This window comes from Vitis riparia, chromosome 15 (genome assembly GCF_004353265.1).
Source record: "Vitis riparia cultivar Riparia Gloire de Montpellier isolate 1030 chromosome 15, EGFV_Vit.rip_1.0, whole genome shotgun sequence".
Lineage (NCBI taxonomy): Eukaryota > Viridiplantae > Streptophyta > Magnoliopsida > Vitales > Vitaceae > Vitis > Vitis riparia.
Window position 1 is genome coordinate 7315494 of NC_048445.1, and position 20069 is coordinate 7335562.

Here is a 20069-nt window from a genome sequence, read left to right on the forward strand (position 1 = left end):
AAACCCTTATGATTTAGGTTATGAGAAGAAGGAGAACATTCACCATTTTAACTTTTCATTTGATTTATACATTCTTGAGTGTTAGTGCTTTTCATAAACATAAGGATTACATTAATCATCAAACCACATTCTAAAATGTTTCACTCTTCATTTGTTTTTGTTCATGTGTTTAACATTGAAATTGAGGAAAACATTAGCAAAATCCCTGCCAAGTTGCAGCACATTGCTTATATACTACCAATAAGTATGTTACTTATGAAAAAAGTATGGTTCATGTATATATGACAGGGTTTAATATGATAGGCAGGGAAAATGAGAAAGCCCATGTGGATGGAGAGTGATTTGTTGATGCAGCCAAGAATTGACCACTACGATTGGGACCAGATTGGTAATTCCTTGATGGGTTCCTAACCATGAGAAAGAATTGGAGTTATCGCGGAGAGATTCCAATACCAAAAGGAGAATCAATTAGGTCTCACACTTAGAATATTTGGAGTGGTGTTATATTTTCTTTTTAATTAGTCCCATGGCCAACTTGCATGCACATATGAAACTCCGTGATTGAGTTGAGGCTCCTAGACTTTCTGGAATTCGTTTCCCATTGCCAACTTACATAAAGCATGAAAACTCCATGGTTGAATTGACGTTCATAGACTTTTTGGAATTCCTTTTGAGCACCCCACCAAAAAGTGCTATTTCAGTATTATACGTTTCCTAATCTTACTTAAGCATTTGAGAAAAACTCTTTCCAAGTGAAATCACCGGATCAAAAAGCATTCAACCAAAGGGGTAAAGATAAAGTAATTGTTGTTGGATTATAAAACTTGAACCAATTTTGTTGCACTATGCAAAGAATGTTGAGGTCAAATTTTTCGATTAACTCACGGGATTTAAGAGGGCAATGTTCTTGGATAAATTTTGTTATTTATTAAATAACGAGTTTGTGCATGTTAAATTTAATCCCTTTATGATTTAGAATTCCGTGAAAAAGAGAAAGCATGTGCAATTATGAGAAGAGAAAGAAAGTTCTCAACATTATAACATTCTTATTCTCCTTTAATTAATGGATTCTTGAATATTGGTATGCTCAATAAATGTATACATAATATTAATCATCAAACCATGTTAAAATCTCGTCTTATGTTTTTTAACTATTGCTCATAAATATGTGACTTTATTAACAATTGCTTTTATAAAATTTCGTCGAAAGTGAATTAGTTCTGAATCCTATATTTGCAGGCTACGGAAGAAGTCCGATTAATTCATTTCCAACAAATTCCAAATCCATTAAAAAGACTAATATGGGAAATGCAAAGAGATATTATGATTCATGCTTTTTATTTTAGGTGTAACTTCAAATCGGCTACTACATATTTGATAGTACTCATGTATGCTCTTAACAAGGTGGTATCAAAACCGAGGAAATTTAAGTGAAGGGCGGCAAAATAGGATTCCTCAAACGGCTCTCGTAACCTTTGGCTTTGCAAATTGGGCAAGAAAAAGCATTTGGTTCAACTTTTCTCAAGTGACAGACAGTGACAAGTGTTTATGATCGCCAAAAGTGAATAAATTTTGGATCAATTTTGTGGGTTTTGCAAGGCTGTAATGACCCAACTGGGAGTGTTGGACCACAATATTGTTAAGAGGTAACAGATACCTAGACCATGTGATGACCCCATATCAATGGTCGCATTTAATACCCCTACCAATTTTCCATGCCCATTTTATATGTGGAGTGATCTTGTTCGAATTGCCAATTCATTGGATCAAATTGGGCCTCAATGACATCGATGTGGCATGTGGACGATGGCACCTAACTTTTATTGGTCATGCCATCAATGACCTTAATTATTGGAATTTTTCTTCTTGTATCACATTTTTTTTTCTGGGTTTTCAGTTTGAAGGATCATTGATGTGGGATATTTTCATGGTGCATGAATCTTGAAATGGGCCCTTGTTTGGTTCCGACAACGTACCTGCGTCACCGGCCATCTGAATTGTAGCTTAACAGGAAAACATGACTTGGAAGTTGCAACCATGACAGAGATGAATCATCCATGTGTTGTCAACTCCGAATGCAGATTCTCAAAAATGATTTGAGTCTGAAGTTTGGTACAATGGGCCCTAAAATCTGGACTCTTCTTCTTGTAAGATGGAAAAATCCAAATGAAAAATGTGAAGCTTATGGCTACTTTGGCAGTTACTTGCCAAAGCAGCCCAACTGAGGAGTGAGTGGATAAAATTTGGGCTCGGCTCCAAAGTGGCAAAAGTTAGTGGATCTATTGCAAGTTAAGCAGGCCTAAAACTGTAGGCCTTCATCTTTGGACCAAATGGATGACTTGGGCTGGGTAGTAAGAACCTGATCCATAAAGTTTCTTGCGCCTAACTAGAGTGCCATGGGCTTGTACTGATTGTTCATTTTCCACGAGCCCATCCAATCTCAATTCAGTAATTGGGTTGGGGGGGAGACTTGGCACAATCAGAACCCAATTTAATATTTTTATAATTTTGTAATTTATATTTGTATACAATATTATTTGTTTTTTAATACTTGCTATTTTATAATCTAAATGTGATCTAAATTAGTATTCAAAGTTTGGTATATAAATGTATAAGGATTTAAGAAAAATGATAAGAAAAGTGTCAAAGAAATTTTTAGACAAAACTCAACCCAATTATAACCAATAGGTTCAACCTGTTCCAATATGACCAAAACCCAACCCCAACCCCCACAATCCACCCAACCCAAGTTAAAGAGTTAGAATAGGGATTGCAAAGGGGCAAGTTTTTCCAGGTGCCCACTCTACCACACCCTTAATGGGATAGGTTTGAAATTTAAATAAATAGGTTAAAGGCAGATTTGGAATTTTTTTTTCTAAACCTGAGGTGGGTTCAGGTATTACCTTATCTCACCCCATCTAATTATATATAAAATTAAATTTTAAATTTAATTTAATTTTCTATTTTTAATAGGTAATAATAATAATAATAATAATAATAATAATAATAATAATAATAATACTTTTCAATATAAATAAGTTTCTAATTAATTATTTATAAAATATATTTATTTTAATGTAATTAAAAATTTTTAATAGAATAGAGATAATAATTATTTTAAATAGACAGGGTGGGGTTGGAATGAGGGTAACCCATCTCATCCCTTACCATCCCTAAGTTGGAATTATATGGCAGAGCTAGATTTTTTTAGTCAAACCATCTGGGTAAAAATTTAGATCAAATAAATCTTATAATATATTAGTTGGAAAAGGAGTTTTAGTAATAATTCAGAAAACTTAGTAATCAGTCAAAAACCAAAAACTAGAGGAACATTTTTTATGACTCTAAAATTTCAATTCCCAAATTTATACATGTGTGTTTTTTTTTTTTTTTTTTTGAAATTTAAATAGATTTGAATTTAAGTTAAATATGAATAGAACTAAATACAATTAAGTGTTAAATTATGTGTTTTTATCCATGTAAATAAAATTAATTATTATATTTTTTATTTTAATTTGAAAACTAGCAAATGAAAAGAATAGTAATCCATTATATTTCCAGTTATCCTAATATATTAAAATTTATTACCATAATAAAAAATTTACAATAATTGACTATAAATTTAATAATTGGATAATAATTATTTTTCTCATTATATTTGTCTGAGTGCTTAGCTAGGTTAGTAATTTCAAAGAAAATTCCAAGTGTCTCCTAACTTAGTTTCTCCAAATTTTCTTTAGAATATTTGTTTAATGAAAATCAAGTTGTTGAATTTGCTAAGGGACTAAAGTATATAGTTGAGGTTGGAAGTGAATGAAATTGAATCAACTATATCTTTCAAATTGTGTTTTTCCTTGAAATATTGTTTTTGGAGTTGGAGAGACATTTTTTTTTTACTTAGTGTTCAACATTCTCTTGATCTAGTTTCAAGTCGGATCAATCCAGATTATAATTTTTTTTTTATCTCATTTCAACTGTTGGATAAAGGGCTTTTTTTCACTTAAAAAATAAAAATTGCTTCTTGAAAGGTTGAGACACTTACGGTCATCATTCCATTGTTTTCTCTTTTACTTACCTAATTTGGGGTGTTTGATTGCCAAGAAAATTCAACTTTCTTATTATGATCCAAATTGTTTTCAAATAGTTTGATTCATTTATTCATCTCTCAATTTCTAAACTAATTGGGTTTGAGTTAACACTCATTTTCCACTTGAGTGAGTTTCAAGAGGAGGCCAAGATCAAGCTTAATGAGGAGACCTAGTGTCCTTCAAAAGATGAAGGTATGCCACTGAAATGTGAAGGTATTGGTCAAGTAGTCCGTGAAGGATTAGTGTAAATGAAATTAAACGCAAACTTAATGCTTTATAAATTCCAAAATCTTGACTATCATGATTTTCACAAACATAAATAACATACCGGAATTCATAGCAATTTTTTCAGTTAATTCTTGATCTGAAAATGTAGAATTCTCCGGGAGATAGGTTTCTCTCTCTTAGCCCTTTCTCTTAAATGAAAAATTACATTCCACACACACACATGATGGTAACCATACAATGCTACTTAAATGGGTAGAGAGGGGACCTATTTCCTTTTGGTAACTGTCAATGGTTTAGTAACCGCCACTCCACTTCCCATCAAAGTAAGGAGTAAAAAATAGGAAACTACTTCTCTAATTGTATAACCAAAATTTTAGAGATTAGATCACATAACTCCATTTTAATAAAAGACTAAAGACATACACGGGTCATGTGGGACATTAGAAAAATATCTAACAATTAGAGGACTTGAACTATGTAAATTCTTTTGCACATTCATGCGAAGGTATTTGCATGTGACTTACATTTGAAAATTATTAGGGGAGTGTTGCTACATTCATATTTGTATGTGATTTATAGTCTACGGTGGAAAGTATTTGAAAAGAAAAGCAAAATTGTAAAAATTTATAGGGTTAGATAATTTGTGTTATGAGACCTTTCCTCCCCGTCCCCCTCTAGATGTACCCCGTCTATGAGATTCACCTTCAATTTGGTTGTTAAAAGAAATGTTAAAAAGTTTCCTAAATTGACATTTGCTACCATGTGATGTATTTTAGAATGGGTTTGTGGTTGAAAAGATTAATTTATTAATATTGGAATTTTAATTTGAGAAAATATATTAAATCATAACTTTAATTTTTTTCAAAAATTAATTAGGAATGTTGATTTTAATAGAATTTAGATGAGTATGACTTTTGTTTTGGAGTTCTAATTAAAATTTTTTTGTAGAAATTGATAATAATTTTTTTTAATTTTGTTATAAAGTAAAAGGTTGAATTTTTAAAATTCAAAGGAATTCATTTCTAACCCAAATTGTATGATTTTAGTGTTATCATTTTTTATTTTTGAATGTTAAATTTATAAAATTTAGTTTGGTTGAAAATTACATGAATTACGATAATAAATAGTGATGGTATGCAATGTAATTTTGATTTTGATTTAATTTTTTTTTTAATTCATTTTAGATTGATTTTCTATCCAAATTAAGTGATTTTTGTATTTTTTATTTATTTTTTCAGTAATAATTTAAAAAAAAAATCTAAATTTTCATGAGAAATAAAAATAAATAAAAATAGCAATTTTTTTTTAGTCCTATTCAATTTTTTCTTGATGAAAATTTTGTTAATTTATAATAAATTCATTTTTCATTCAAACTATACAAATTTTGTAGTTTAAATTGTTTTTAAATTATCTTAAATTTTCAGACAAATTTATCTTAAAAAATAATAAGTTAAAATACAAATAACTCTAAAAATATCACTTAAGTCTTAAAAAAATACCCCTTAATTTTAAGTTTTAAAAATATACCCCTTAAAAAATTCCCTCTTTTATTTTATTTTAAGGCTGGCCCAGGTTAGGTTTGGAGCCTGACTTGCAACAGGTTTGGGCTTAAGGTCAAGTTTGGGCCCATCTGGATTCTGCTCCCCCACCAAACACAACTTGTTTCAAGTGGCCCATGAATATGGCCCACTGAAGTGTCGGTTCCTTAATTTTATACTTGATTTGAAAATTAACAAGACAAGCAAAAGGAGAAAAACACTAAAATATGGTCATCATCATACATTAAGGCCGTGTTTGGAGGATATATATAGGATCTGATATCTTTCTATATTATATTCCATGAAAATGATATCTTCCCATATTGCATTCAAATGTTTGATATTTTTTTAGATAAAAATACACTACATTTTAATGATTATTATAAAAAAAAATATGAAATTTCTCTCACATTTATTATTATTTGAAAATTATTCTATAATTTATAAATTAGTAGGCAATTTTTTATTTTTTTATAATAATATTTTTAAATAAAATATTTAAAATTTATAAATAAGAAAAGTACGCTATGATGTTAAATATATGAAACCATTTGGTATATGTTAAAATATTATATTTAATAATATTGTATATGAATATTATTTTAGGTTGAATTATTTACATAATTTTTAAAATTCTTTTCTTTTTTTAAAAATTTGACAATGAAAAGAAAATAGAGAAAAAAAAATAGAAGAAAAAAAAGAAGAAAAATAAAAATAAATTTAAAATCAATAAATTATTTTTATATTTTCTTTCAAATTCATATCATTTATTCTCTCGTCATATAAATATTAAATAATTTAAAAATATTTAAATTTTTAATAAAATTTAATTATATTTGATTTTTTTTTCTATTTTTTATAATAAAAGCAAACATAAAAAAATTATTTTTTAATATTTTTTTTATTTTTTTCTTGAACCAAAAATAACGAGGTAATTTTTTTTTCTTTTATTTTTTTAATTTGATGTTATAAAAGAAAATTGGGATGACATAGAAACATGGAAGTACAAAACCCAAAGAATTCCAAGTACATTTTTGGAGGAGATATTTTTTTAATGGACCCATTCTGGTTTCGACAATGGTAGGTGCTACCATTCTTGGGCATTTAGATTCAGATCTAATTCAGCCCCCACTTCTACTCAAATATCAGCCCAATTAAAGCTATACGATTTTTTTAATTTTTTTTTAGGTTTTTGGTACGAAGGTGCGAGCTCTCTCTCAATTTCATACATTTTCTAAGGCAAGATGCGTGCCACAAACAAATTCAAGAGCTACCTAAAAAGCTTAGAAAGAAGGGAATTGACGTTTGTGAATGTTTTTCCATACCAATTGCTTTTACATTAGTGATTAAATTTGGTTAAAATTTAAGTATGGATTTATTTAAAATTGATATAAGAGCTTATTTAATTTAATTTTTTATTTTTGGAAAATAATTGAAAAAAAATACTAAAATTTTGATGAAATAGAAACGAAAAGCAGAAAACAGGAGCAAAGAAAGTGAATAGGGAGAGCAATAAATAGATGGGGCAGATACGAGACCTGAAAGGACCACAAAATTTAACAAGACGACGATAAAATCTGTGGAAAAAGCTTGAGTTAGCAAATCAATCCCCAGGCTGGCATTGAAAATCAAATCTACCTGGTGGCTGTGGCTTTTGCAATTGGGGTTTGGGAATTGGGACCCCCTTCTCCTCGATTCTCACTCCAAACCCTCCCCATTTTTCTCGTCCATCCGCCTCGCAAGTACGGTACTTGGTCCCCTCAATATCTCGTTATCAAAAATAATAATATCCTTTGACACCACCATTGAATGTAGCTGTGTGGTTCATGTATGGAGATATGGCCGGATTCATCATTAATTTTACTAGGAAAGATGCTACCATATGGTATCTTAGTATAACAATACCTATCCTCAGATAGATCTCAACAAGTAACATAATAACATCACTAGCTATCACCACATTACTCTTAGGTTGCCTAGTCTCTTAGATGTGATTCTACATTTGTGTTTGGGAAATGAACGATTTTCGAAATCGATACTCATAATGTACGATGAAATCTAAGTCATTTAACAAAGTTACAAATATATAGGGTTTGTATAAATTCAATACCCATCGAAGTTTGAATTTGGATCATTAACAATGAAGGATGAAATCTCAGCCATTGAACAAAGTTACAGATATATGTGATCAGGTATAAAGTAATGAAACTTGACCTACATACGTGGTATCACATGATTTGTGGTGTATTTTTTGTAAACACTAAAAAAGTATATTTTGATATTATATATAGGTCGGGAAAAAAAATTTGTAAACTTTGATATACAAACAATAAAATCAATATACAAATGAATGAGATTTAGATTACATTTGACAGTGATTTGAAGAAATGTTTTTAATCTTTCTAATATTTGAAAAATAAAAAATTTTAAGTATTAGAAATTATAGAAATACTCTCTAAAATCACTGTCAAACACACTCTTAAATATAAAACAATGAAATCAAATTTAAATACAAATCAATGAAACTTAAAATATGTATGTGGCATTATCTAATTGATCTCGTTTTTCGATATAATCGAGACTATAACAAGACTCTTTGGTTTACTTTTGAAATTGCATTTAATGTAGATCTTGTAACCATATAACAAAGTGTGATCTAGTTTTCTCAATGCATGAAACTTGTACTTTGTGTATTGTGTTGGATCACATCAAATAAAAAAAAGAAGAAAAAAAGACTGTGATCAACCAGCTTTTACGGGGTGGTCTTTTAAAAATTACTAGAATTCAATGTATAAAATATATAGTGTGTCAAGGACTCTCCTGCGAAAATCTAGAACATGTGAAATTAAATGTATAGGTAATAAAAATAAGTAGGTTGCTTTAGTTTTGATACATTGAAGATGCCACCGGACTGAGTTGAGCTCATACATCTTTGTCAAAGGGGGAGGCCGTATGGGTTCAAGTTTAATTGTTAGTTGCTCAGTTTTAGTAATCAATATAACTTTACATTCATTAAACATTAATGTAACAACCAAATGTATTAATTGGAAGAAAATTATTATAACTATAGGTAGAACTCCTTTAATTATATTAATTTTCAAGAAGCTATATTTGGATAAGGGGAGTAGAAAGGAAAGGAAAATAGAATGAAAATGATGAGGAAAAGGGAAAAGGGGGAAAAGAGAAAATAAAAAAATTAAATTAAATTTAGTAGAAAAATAGTTAAAATTTTTATTATATTTCATCTTATTTTACATTTTTCACAATAAATAAAAAATTTGAAGTTCTTTTTGTTGTAGTGCAATAATAATATCTTAAGGTTTGAGGATGAATTATCTAAATGATGGTTCTTAGAACAGACTTACGTCATGTGATATCAAATGTTATAAAAAGTTTAATCATTATTATTGAATATCGATTAATTTTTAAATAAAATGATTAAAATTTAAATTATTAATATCAAAGTAAGAATTATGAGAACATTATATTAGGGAAATGATCGTAAGAATATATAATATGATATCTGAATATCATAAAAGACTTGATCAATTTGTATTAGATACTAATTAATTAATTTTTGGATGAAACAGAGGAATGCAACACTTCTTGTTTTTTCTAATACTTCATGTGATTCAAGTGAAATGTAGAGAATCAAATATACTTACCCAATTAATGATTGGAAAGATTAGTAAAGACCTATAAACTTCTCCACACATTCAAAATGGTGCCAATGGGAAAAGACGGAACTCATTACAAGCCTGCAAATTGCCAAATTATAGACGGCACGAAGAAAAAAAAAGGAACAAAAAAAGGGGGCACCTTTTAGGGATAGTTCCCTGTAAAGTTTCTCAATTTATTTTCCCGATGAAATATTGCACGTGTAGCAAGTCACAAGGAAAGGAGAAAGAAGAGGTAGCAGTGAGCAGTGAGTAGTAGCTAGAAGCATTGCACGTGTAACAAGTAGTGGCGAGTTGGGGAAATGGTTTTGACACAAATCTCAAGACAAAGTTGTCAATAAATGCCGTCTAAAAGTGTGGGGTCGGAGGCACAAAAAACAAAAGTCTTTAAAGGAATACCAATTCCTCCATGCCCATTCTTGCCCTTCTACACACTGTCGGCGAGTCGTATTTTCGCCCTTTTTCTTTTCTATTTGGCCGAATGGGTGGATTAAACAAAGGAGAAAGCTAAGCTGGTTTGTCTGTACTTTGCATTTACAAAGAGGAGGCAAAGTATCTTATTATCCGATCTTCATATCTCTTCCTCCTCCTTCCACTCACCTTCCAATTGGCAATTCTCCCCACTTTCATCTCTCCCTCTCCTTCTATGTACATCAAGTACCATGTACCCAAATGTTGTATAAATTCTTCGCAAACCCTCCATTTTTTCTTAACACCCTCTTCTCTCTCTCTCAATTTCTCCATTCTTCCGCATACAAAATTTCCTTGAACCCCATTTCATAGCAATACCCTTCTGTCTCTCCCTCTCCCCCCTTAAACAAAGTTCTCTAAAACCCTTGATCTTTAATAGCAGAAACAGCAAAACTCCATCTCCCTTCCCCTCTCACTCTTTGAAATCACAGAGATGGAATCATCATCATCATCATCATCATCTGCCCTCACAATCTCTCCTAGAAAGCTGAGGACCGATCTCTACTCCTACTCATACCAAGAAGATTCAAACACCCCACTAGTCATCTCAGTCCTGGCTTCCCTGATCGAGAGAACAATGGCCAGAAACGAAAGAATCGCAAAGAACAGCCCGAGGGGTCTGTCCAGATACCTGAGAACCGGGGTGTTTGATTGCCATGAGACTCCAGACATGACCATCCAATCATATCTAGAGAGAATCTTCAGGTATACCAGAGCTGGACCATCTGTATACGTGGTCGCCTACGTCTACATCGATCGCTTTTGCCAGATCAATCCCGGGTTCCGCATCAGCGCCAGCAATGTACACGGACTTCTCATCACCACAATCATGGTCGCCTCCAAGTACGTCGAAGACATGTGAGTAGAAACTTCTCCACCATTTTAGCTTTTCCTATCAAAAATATGTTTCCCATTATATAATTCTCATCTCCCTTCTCTTTCTTTTTTCACAGGAATTACAGAAATTCGTACTACGCAAGAGTGGGAGGATTAACCACCAACGAAATGAACGAATTAGAGGTGGAGTTCCTATTCCTAATGGGCTTCAAACTGCATGTGAATGTGAGTGTCTTCGAGAGCTACTGCAGCCATTTAGAGAGGGAAGTGAGCATTGGAGGAGGATACCACATAGAGAAGACTCTCAGATGCGCCGAAGAAATCAAATCACGACAGATTGTAGAAAGGAGATACAATCGGATTGCCAGGGTCACTTTGTAAATTAAATTACCACTTTTTTTTTCTTTTTCTTTTTTTTTTGTGGGTATTTTTGGGTCTAATATTTGGTCAAAAGGGTTACTTAATTATAATGTATAGAAGAATGTATGGTTATGTTTTAGTTTTTCTTCCTTGATTTAGTGCTTCCAGTAGGGGCGTGAAGAGTGATGTATAAATATGCTATTCCGCTATGAGAGTGCTTTGATTTTGCTGTAATTGTAAAAATTAAAATCTTATGATTTATACTTTTATTTCAAAAAATTGATACTTTTTTTTATTTTTTTTATGAAATATTAAATAGTATATTTGCATTTTAAAAATATAAGTTGAAAATTAAAAATAAAAAGACATAAGAATGGGGAAATGAAAAATATTCCTTTTCTTGAAATAAAAATATCACCCCTGTCGAGAATCTCTACTGTTCATGTTCAAAAACCAATTTTTGTTTTTCATTTTAAATGGTTATAATTACCTTTTTAAAGTATATTTTTAGAAAATAATTTTTCCTTTAATAATCAATAATCTTATTATTTTTCTTAAAACAATATTATTATGATTACTTCTCAAACTTAAAAGTCCCTGATAGTAATTCTACAAACCCTTTTAACTTAAAAAGTATTTTTAAAAATACATTAGGTGATTGGCAAAATTTTAAAAACACTTTTAAAAGTTTGAAAAATTATTTTTAGCATTAAAAAATCACTGGTAGGGTTTTACGAAGAACACTTTATCTTAAAAACACTTCTTGGAAAAATACTTTAAGTAAACAGTCTTAAAGACATTTTAAGAGTGTTTGTTAATAATTTTAAGAAGTGTTTTGAATTTTTCTAATACTATAAAATTTTTATTTTTTAAATATTAAAAATACTTCCTAAAATCACCATCAAATGTACTTTAAGTAATTTAAAAGTTAAATATCAAATTGTATATGATATTGTTGTTTTATATTTTATCATTATTATTTTATATTTTGATTTAATTTATTTAGAATTAATTGATCAAAATAGATGAAATAATCCTCATATTTATGAATTTAACTCATTCCATTTTTTTTTTAAGATTAACCTATTTTTGACATATATATACCCTTTATTATTTCAACTATTATATATATATATTAAAAGAAAATATTATTTTTACAATAAAAAATACATATTTTTAATCAAAATTAGACTAAAAAATGGATAAAAAGTTAAAATTTTAAAATTGGATTTCTAATTACTCTTTCAATTAAATGACTCATTTATTTATATATTCAACTTCCTGTACAATCATTGAAGAATCCGTTAAACATTAATTTTAAGATATGTTTTTAATCTAGAAAGTATTTCTAGAAAAAAATAGAAATACTTTCAAAATTTTTCAAAATCATTTATAATATTTTTTTATTATAAAAACATAAGATAGATGATTATCATAAAAATATTTTTGGAGTAAACACTTTTATCCAAAAAAAAATACATTGCAAAATTTTAAATTTTATTATATATTTTGAGTAGGGAGGAATAATTCAAAAATTTCCCTTTTAAACGATTCCATATTTTGTGAAATTGAATGATTCCAATTTCGCTGAATTGATGTAGTCCACATAAACATAAAATCCCACCAATAAAATGGAACCATAAGAAATGCCATGGAAGCCTCATTTCATTTCAAAGAAAAGAGCACCATCAATCAGTGTCGCTTCCACAATCCTAAAATAGACTGTGCTTGTCCTCACATGACGTTCCCCAGTTCAAATCCCATGTCAGACTGCAGTAGAAGACTCATTTCATTTTCATTGTGACCAGCACCCACTACCCACCAGTAGATGCTCTTGCCAGTTGCCACCACTGTTTTCCCTAAAATTGACCATGGGAAGTGAAATTCAATGCCAAACGAACCGAAACAAGATTAATTTATAACCTATGATTGATTAATATTCAGAATATTAATTGGTTTTTATTTTTTTATAAGATAAAGTCTGAGTTATGAACTGGTTTTGGCACAATTGGACATAGCCTTATTTTAATTTTGTGGACAATGTTTTTTAAGTTGACCTTATCTTCCTTGTATGGATGAATGATTTAATTAGACTAAGTAACGATTTGATATATTAAAACATTATATTATAAACTTATATATATGGATACTAATCATAGTGTATTACCAACAGAAGACAAGTTTTGGTAGGGAAAAGGAAAAGGAAAAGGTGAAGTGATGAGTGGACAGGGAGTTGATATGAGAGGCATCTTCTGCATTATAGGGCTCAAACTAACAATAATTAAATCGTTTCATTTCCTTTCCTTTTGTTTTATTGCTTAACAATGGCTTAGTGCTTCCTTTATGTCATCCTTTTATGAGGTTTTAGGTCATAGCCTTTTAGGCCATGACCTACCAATGAGACTATTTTTAAAAAACAAGTGGCTTCACACGCTTGCCTACAGATTTATAACATAACATCTAAGTGGGGAATGTGAATAAATTTATAACATAATGTATTGACATCTAAAATCATAATTTATGAACAAAAGAAGTATTAAAAGTTCTAGTGAAAATAATTCAAACGCATTAGTAAGATTCTCTATTTTAAACATGACATAATGGGTTTCAACCAAAGGTTTTATACTTAATGTTTTGAGTATGACCTAAAATTCTCTATTCTTATGTGTTGGATTGAAAATGATGATTATTTTTCCTGTGTTTGATTACTGATTTTAGAAAGTGTTTTTAATTTTTTTTTAGTATTTAAAGATTTTTATTAAAAAAATTATTTTCAAATATTAAAAAAAAAATGTTATAAACCCTTTTTAAAGTCATTGTATCGTCCGCCCCTAAATAAGCAGTAAGACGTGGGTGTGTTGGAACGATCCTACTTTGAAAGCTCAATCTTGGGAGAATCATAACTCCGCTACCAATAGAAAGCGGGATCTCGACTAGTCCAAAATCTAATCACTTGGGCGATGACTAACCCAAACATTTGAACTTGACTCTCACTTAAACAAGCAAAAAAAAAGCCCTATGTTATAGACTCGGGACAAAAAGATTCGTATTATATGAATGTAACAATATTTCCTTTCGAGATCTTTTAATAAATGGTCAGAGATGCAGCTAACACGTTCTTAAAGTGTGTTTGATGATATATCTCTTAGGTGTTTTAAAAAAAATTATTGAAAGTGATTTTCAATATTTTATAATTTTTACTAAATACCCCATTTTCCTTGGTAAACACATTTTTAATTAGAAGTGATTTTTAAAAACACTTGTCATATAATCTAAGATGATAAATTTGTATGATGGCAACTGCATTATTGTCTGAAAATGAGGGAAGAATGAATGGATCTATCATCTATCTAGTTTTGATAGCAACAGCACTGAAAAAAGTAACAAAAAAAAAAAAAAAAGAACATGGTGGTGGTTGTTGAAAAGGTTGAGTCATGTTGGAGCCTTTGGTGATGATGTTAATTTATTGAGATTCCCCATACATACAAAATTACAAATAGAGAGAAAGACTTCGGTGGTGGACCCTCAGCCCTCAACCTCACCATATATATAAGACCTCACACTAATGCCAAAACCATGCCATTCTTTAAAATAATGTTACACTTTGATGGCCCAACTACTACTATCTAATTAATTTATTTTTTTAAAAGAAGCAAAAAAAATAATAGTAATTTTTATATAAAATATAAAAACTCTTAAACACTTAAATTAAAAATATAAAAAAATTAAGATATTGAGAAAAATTTACTACCTAAAATTTTAAATTTTTTTATTGTAATTTTTAAAAACATAAATTAAGTTTATACTTTTTATCAAAGAATTTTCATTTTATATAGAACTTATTATCATATTTTAAAATAATTTTATTCAAAATAAGGGTGTTTTTAACAATTTTCTAAAAAAATTAATTAATATACACCTACCACACCAATCACTTTGGAGAAAAATATGGAACTCCATTGTTTTCTAAAAATAAGATAAATCATGTGAAAAAGTATAAGAAACATATTTGATGGTTGCATGAAATTACTCTTTAAAATTATTTTTAACATTTGGAAAAAAAAAAATTTGAAGTTATAAACTTCTTTTAATCTTATAAACATATTTTAAAACTCTCAAGAGTCCATCGGGTTTATAACAAATAATATATATATATAGAGTGAAAAACAAGTCATTACAAATAATATCAAAATTAACCCGAAACAGATAATATTTATATAATTCATAACAGTTTGTTATAATATCTAACACCATTTTTATAAACCTGACATTACTTTTGTAATAAATGTTTAAGGTAAATTTTTTTATGGCCACACAAGAGACATAACTTAAGACAACACATTTTGCCAAAAAAAAAAAAAAAAATTCCAACACCCTAATAATAAAAGAATTCAAGATGGGTATAAGGTTAATATTTAATTTTAGTCACATTGAAGAAGACAAAGATTCATTAAAACCAAATGAAAACAGGGTTTGGAAAGAAGGAAGAAGCTTGAGAGAGGCAGCATTGTCCCTAATCTATCATAAAAACAAGTTTAAGAAAGAGGGAAGAAGCTTAGAGCTAGCAGCATTTTCTCTAATCTATACTATTCATGTTTGGTGTTATCCTCCTTTCCGACCACTTTTTTTTATATCATATTGTCCAATCTCAACCTTTTACTTTATTCATAATACAGCTCATCCTGTTCCTCCACTTCTCTTTTACACACACTCATATATCTACATATATAAATATATATTTCATAAAAAAAAATGTGTTACAATTTATATCAACAATACTAGAAAATTTGTAATGAAGAAAAAAATAATAATATAAATAATTTATATTCTTAGTGGGTGTTTCTTAAACCAATTTAATAACTTAAAATAACTTAATAACTTAATTTAAATTATTAAATAAATTAATTATATTTAGTAAAATAATTTAGAAATAATAGATTAAAAAGGATGAAATCATCTCCACTTTACAAAACTAGCCTTTCACCATTTTTTCAACCTAAAAAATATCAATTTTGGACAAAAATGTCATCATATTTTTTAATAAAAATAATCATTTCTTTTAAAACACACATGTAAATAATGAAAATATTGAAATATATTTATGTAAAAAAAAAATGGGTTACTCTTCAAGTTCAAATATGTGAGAGGTTAATTTTATAAATTTAGAATTTTTTTTTTATCATTTTTAATCAATTAATCCAATAACTTAAAATAAAAAATAATTTTAAGTAACAAATAAAAACAAATAATTTGTTCTTGAATCTACATTTTTATTTTACTTTTTTATTATATTTACTCTAATTACTTCTATAATTTCTTTTATTACTCTACGATTTTCATTATTACTTAACCTTCTTTATCCTAATTATAATTTATGAGGATAAATATATTAATTTGATAATTTAGTTAATTTAAGTTCTTAAGTAATAAATATTAAATTTTACCAAACACCTCTTAATAAAATATTAAACTATAAAAAAAAAAAAAAAAGGGAAATGGGACCATTGCATGCAACTTTAAGTATAAAGTAAAGGAAATCAGGGGTAATAATTAGTAGAGGAATCTTCTTATTATTTTATTACTTACACGAATGTTGTAAAATGCTTGAACAACCTTTACATCTATACATAATTTTAATGAATTAAAAAAAATAAAATTTGTTGGTCCTATCTCATACTTTCATCATTTCCATTAGACACCCACCAAACTTGTAACCTTTATTTAATTTTAATTTAATTTAAAGTCTGTCTATGATTTATTTATTTATTTAATATTAAAAAATAAAAAGGCTACGTGTTGATTTTTTGTTCACTCATGATAATCTGTGATGTGGCTGTGAAATGTTGTCACAAACATGCCAACATTTTATTTATTTATTTAAAATTGTTATCCAAATATATTTATAATATTGATCGGTTAGGTGAGAGAGCAAGCCCAAGCCCAAGCCCAAGCCCACTTTACCTAAGTTGGGCTCAGTTCTGAGGATAAGAAAAGGCTGGGCTTACTTTAGTGGCCCTATGGAGCTTCTAATACAGCAGGTATTATTTGGGCTCAATTAGATGGTCTAATGGACATTTGATAAGATTACGGTAATTTAAAAAAATTATTCTTAAATTACCGTAGTAGGACAAATAATTCGAAATCTACGGTAGTTTTTGCTAGTTAGGAGAGAAGGAGATCTGATTTTTTTGTCAACTTGGAAATCATCTTTTGAAAATACGATTTCCACCATAGCAAACATATAAAAAAAATTAATCATTTAGAAATCATCTTTTGAAAAAACGATTTCTACCAAAACAAATATATATATATATATATAATTAACCACTCAGAAATCGTCTTTTAAGAAGACGATTTCCACCAAAACAAATATATAAAAAAAATTAACCACTTAGAAATAGTCTTTTGAAAAGACGATTTAAAAAAAATCGCTATTTAAAAAAAATATTAATTCAAAATCGTCTCTTCAAGAGACGATTTCCCTAAAAAAAAAATTATTTAAGTGGAAATCGTCTCTTGAAGAGACGATTTCCCAAAAAGAAAAAAAAAATTTACTACCCTAGGAAATCATCTTTTCGCCACCCAAATTTCAAACTTTTATATATTTTAATATCTTTAATTATCTCCATATTATAAAAACAAATAATACAATTTAATATAGAAATATATTATAAATCCATTTTCAAATTAAAAAATTAATTATACTCATATAATTATTATTAATATATATTATAAAATTAATTAATTTAATTTACTAAATTTAATATAAGATAAATAATATTTATCTATTGTTTTTTTTTTCTTTCACTTTGCAATTAAAAAAAACTATTATCAATTTATATGAAAAAATGAGTTTAAAAAAACAAATTTGTTATTAATTTATTAAATAATTATTTACAAAATAAATAATTTTGTTTTAATTTTTGAATTAATTACAGTATATAAATTTTAAAGTTAATAATATTAATCTTTTAAATTAAAATTTCATGTGTTGTCATTGCTCTTATAACCTATTATACTTCATCACACAAATTTGAAGACCGTTTGCTACCCTCGCACAAATATCTATCATGCATTACACTTCATAAAGGCAAAAATATTACCTACGAATAAAATAATATATCTTTTATTTTTTTGAATGATTTAATCTATTTAAAATAATAATTTTAAATAAATATTACATAATCCAAATAAATTTAAAAACTTATATAATAATAAAAACTATACATTATAAAATAACTTGAAATAAAAATAAAGCAAAAATATTACCTTATAAGCAGCGTGAGTGTCGAAGAAAAGAGAGGAGATATGCTTAGAAGTCTATCAAAAAGAACGAGGGATATAGCTGAAAGCGATGGAATGTGAAAAACTAATAAGTGAAAAATTGAGTTTCAAATGAGGAAAATAGGGAAAATGAAAGTGAAAAAGTTTGAAGGTGAAAATGAAAAAGGTAATTTATAGTGTATGAGAAGTTGGAAAAAGGTAGGATGAGTGTAGTGTGTAGGTGAAGTATAACGGTTAAATTGGTGGAGTATTAAATGGGTGGAAATGACAACATACGCAACAGGTAAGATTCTCTTCTACCTATGGGCTAGCTATGAGAGGGTAGCAAACAGTTTTCAAATTTATGTGATGAAGTATAATAGGTTATAAAAGCAATGACAACACGTGAAATTTTAACTTAAAAGATTAATATTTTTAACTTTAAAATTTATATAATATAATTAATTTAAAAATTAAAACAAAACAAAATTATTTATTTTGTAAATAATTATTTAATAAATTAATAACAAATTGGTTTTTTTACACTCATTTTTCATATAAATTGATAATAGTTTTTTTTTTTAATTGCAAAGTGAAAGAAAAAAAATAGATAAATATTATTTATCTTATATTAAATTTAGTAAATTAAATTAATTAATTTTATAATATATATTTATAATAATTATATGAGTATAATTAATTTTTTAATTTTAAAATGGATTTATAATATACTTTTATATTAAATTGTATTATTTGTTTTTATAATATGGAGATAATTAAAGATATTAAAATATATAAAAGTTTGAAATTTGGGTGGTCAAGAGACGATTTCCACTTAAATAATTTTTTATTTTTTGAAAATTGTCTCTTCAAGAGACGATTTTTACTTCAATAATTTTTTTTTTTGGGGAATCGTCTCAAGAGACGATTTCGAATTAATTTTTTTTTTTAAAATAGACGATTTTTAGTTTTTGCCAGGTAGGAGAGAAGGAGAGCTGATTTTTTTGTCAACTTAAAAGACGATTTCCACAAAAACAAATATATAAAAAAATTTAATCACTCAAAAATTGTCTTTTGAAAAGACAATTTCCACCCTAACAAACATATACAAAAAATTAACCACTCAAAAATCGTCTTTTGAGAAAACGATTTCTACCAAAACAAATATATATATATATAAAATTAATCACTCAGAAATCGTCTTTTGAGAAGACGATTTTCACCAAAACAAATATATATAAAAAAAATTAACCACTAAGAAATCGTCTTTTCAAAAGACGATTTAAAATGAAGAGACGATTTCCCACAAAAAAAAAATTACTGCCCCAGGAAATCATCTCTTCACCACCTAAATTTCAAACTTTTATATATTTTAATATCTTTAATTATCTCTATATTATAAAAAATAATAATACAATTTAATATAAAAATATATTATAAATCCATTTTAAAATTAAAAAATTAATTATACTCATATAATTATTATAAATATATATTATAAATTTAATTAATTTAATTTACTAAATTTAATATAAGATAAATAATATTTATCTATTGTTTTTTTTTTTCTCTTTGCAATTAAAAAAAACTATTATCAATTGATATGA

General features: G+C 27.8%; 1 protein-coding gene across 1 annotated transcript; it reads left to right on the forward strand.

The window, feature by feature from the left end:
• The first annotated feature begins 10111 nt into the window (after window positions 1-10111).
• On the forward strand, window positions 10112-11430 carry LOC117932381 (cyclin-U2-1-like). Its single transcript, XM_034853621.1, has 2 exons — window positions 10112-10860; window positions 10956-11430. The coding sequence occupies exons 1-2, from the start codon at window positions 10436-10438 to the stop codon at window positions 11218-11220; spliced, it is 690 nt and encodes a 229-aa protein (XP_034709512.1). The 5' UTR covers window positions 10112-10435; the 3' UTR covers window positions 11221-11430.
• Window positions 11431-20069: the final 8639 nt, after the last annotated feature.

Coding starts and splice junctions, on each gene's coding strand:
- LOC117932381 (XM_034853621.1), top strand. CDS start 10,436: ATGGAATCATCATCATCATCATCATCATCTGCCCTCACAATCTCTCCT. Junction 10,861..10,955: donor TCCAAGTACGTCGAAGACAT/GTGAGTAGAAAC, acceptor CTTTTTTCACAG/GAATTACAGAAATTCGTACT.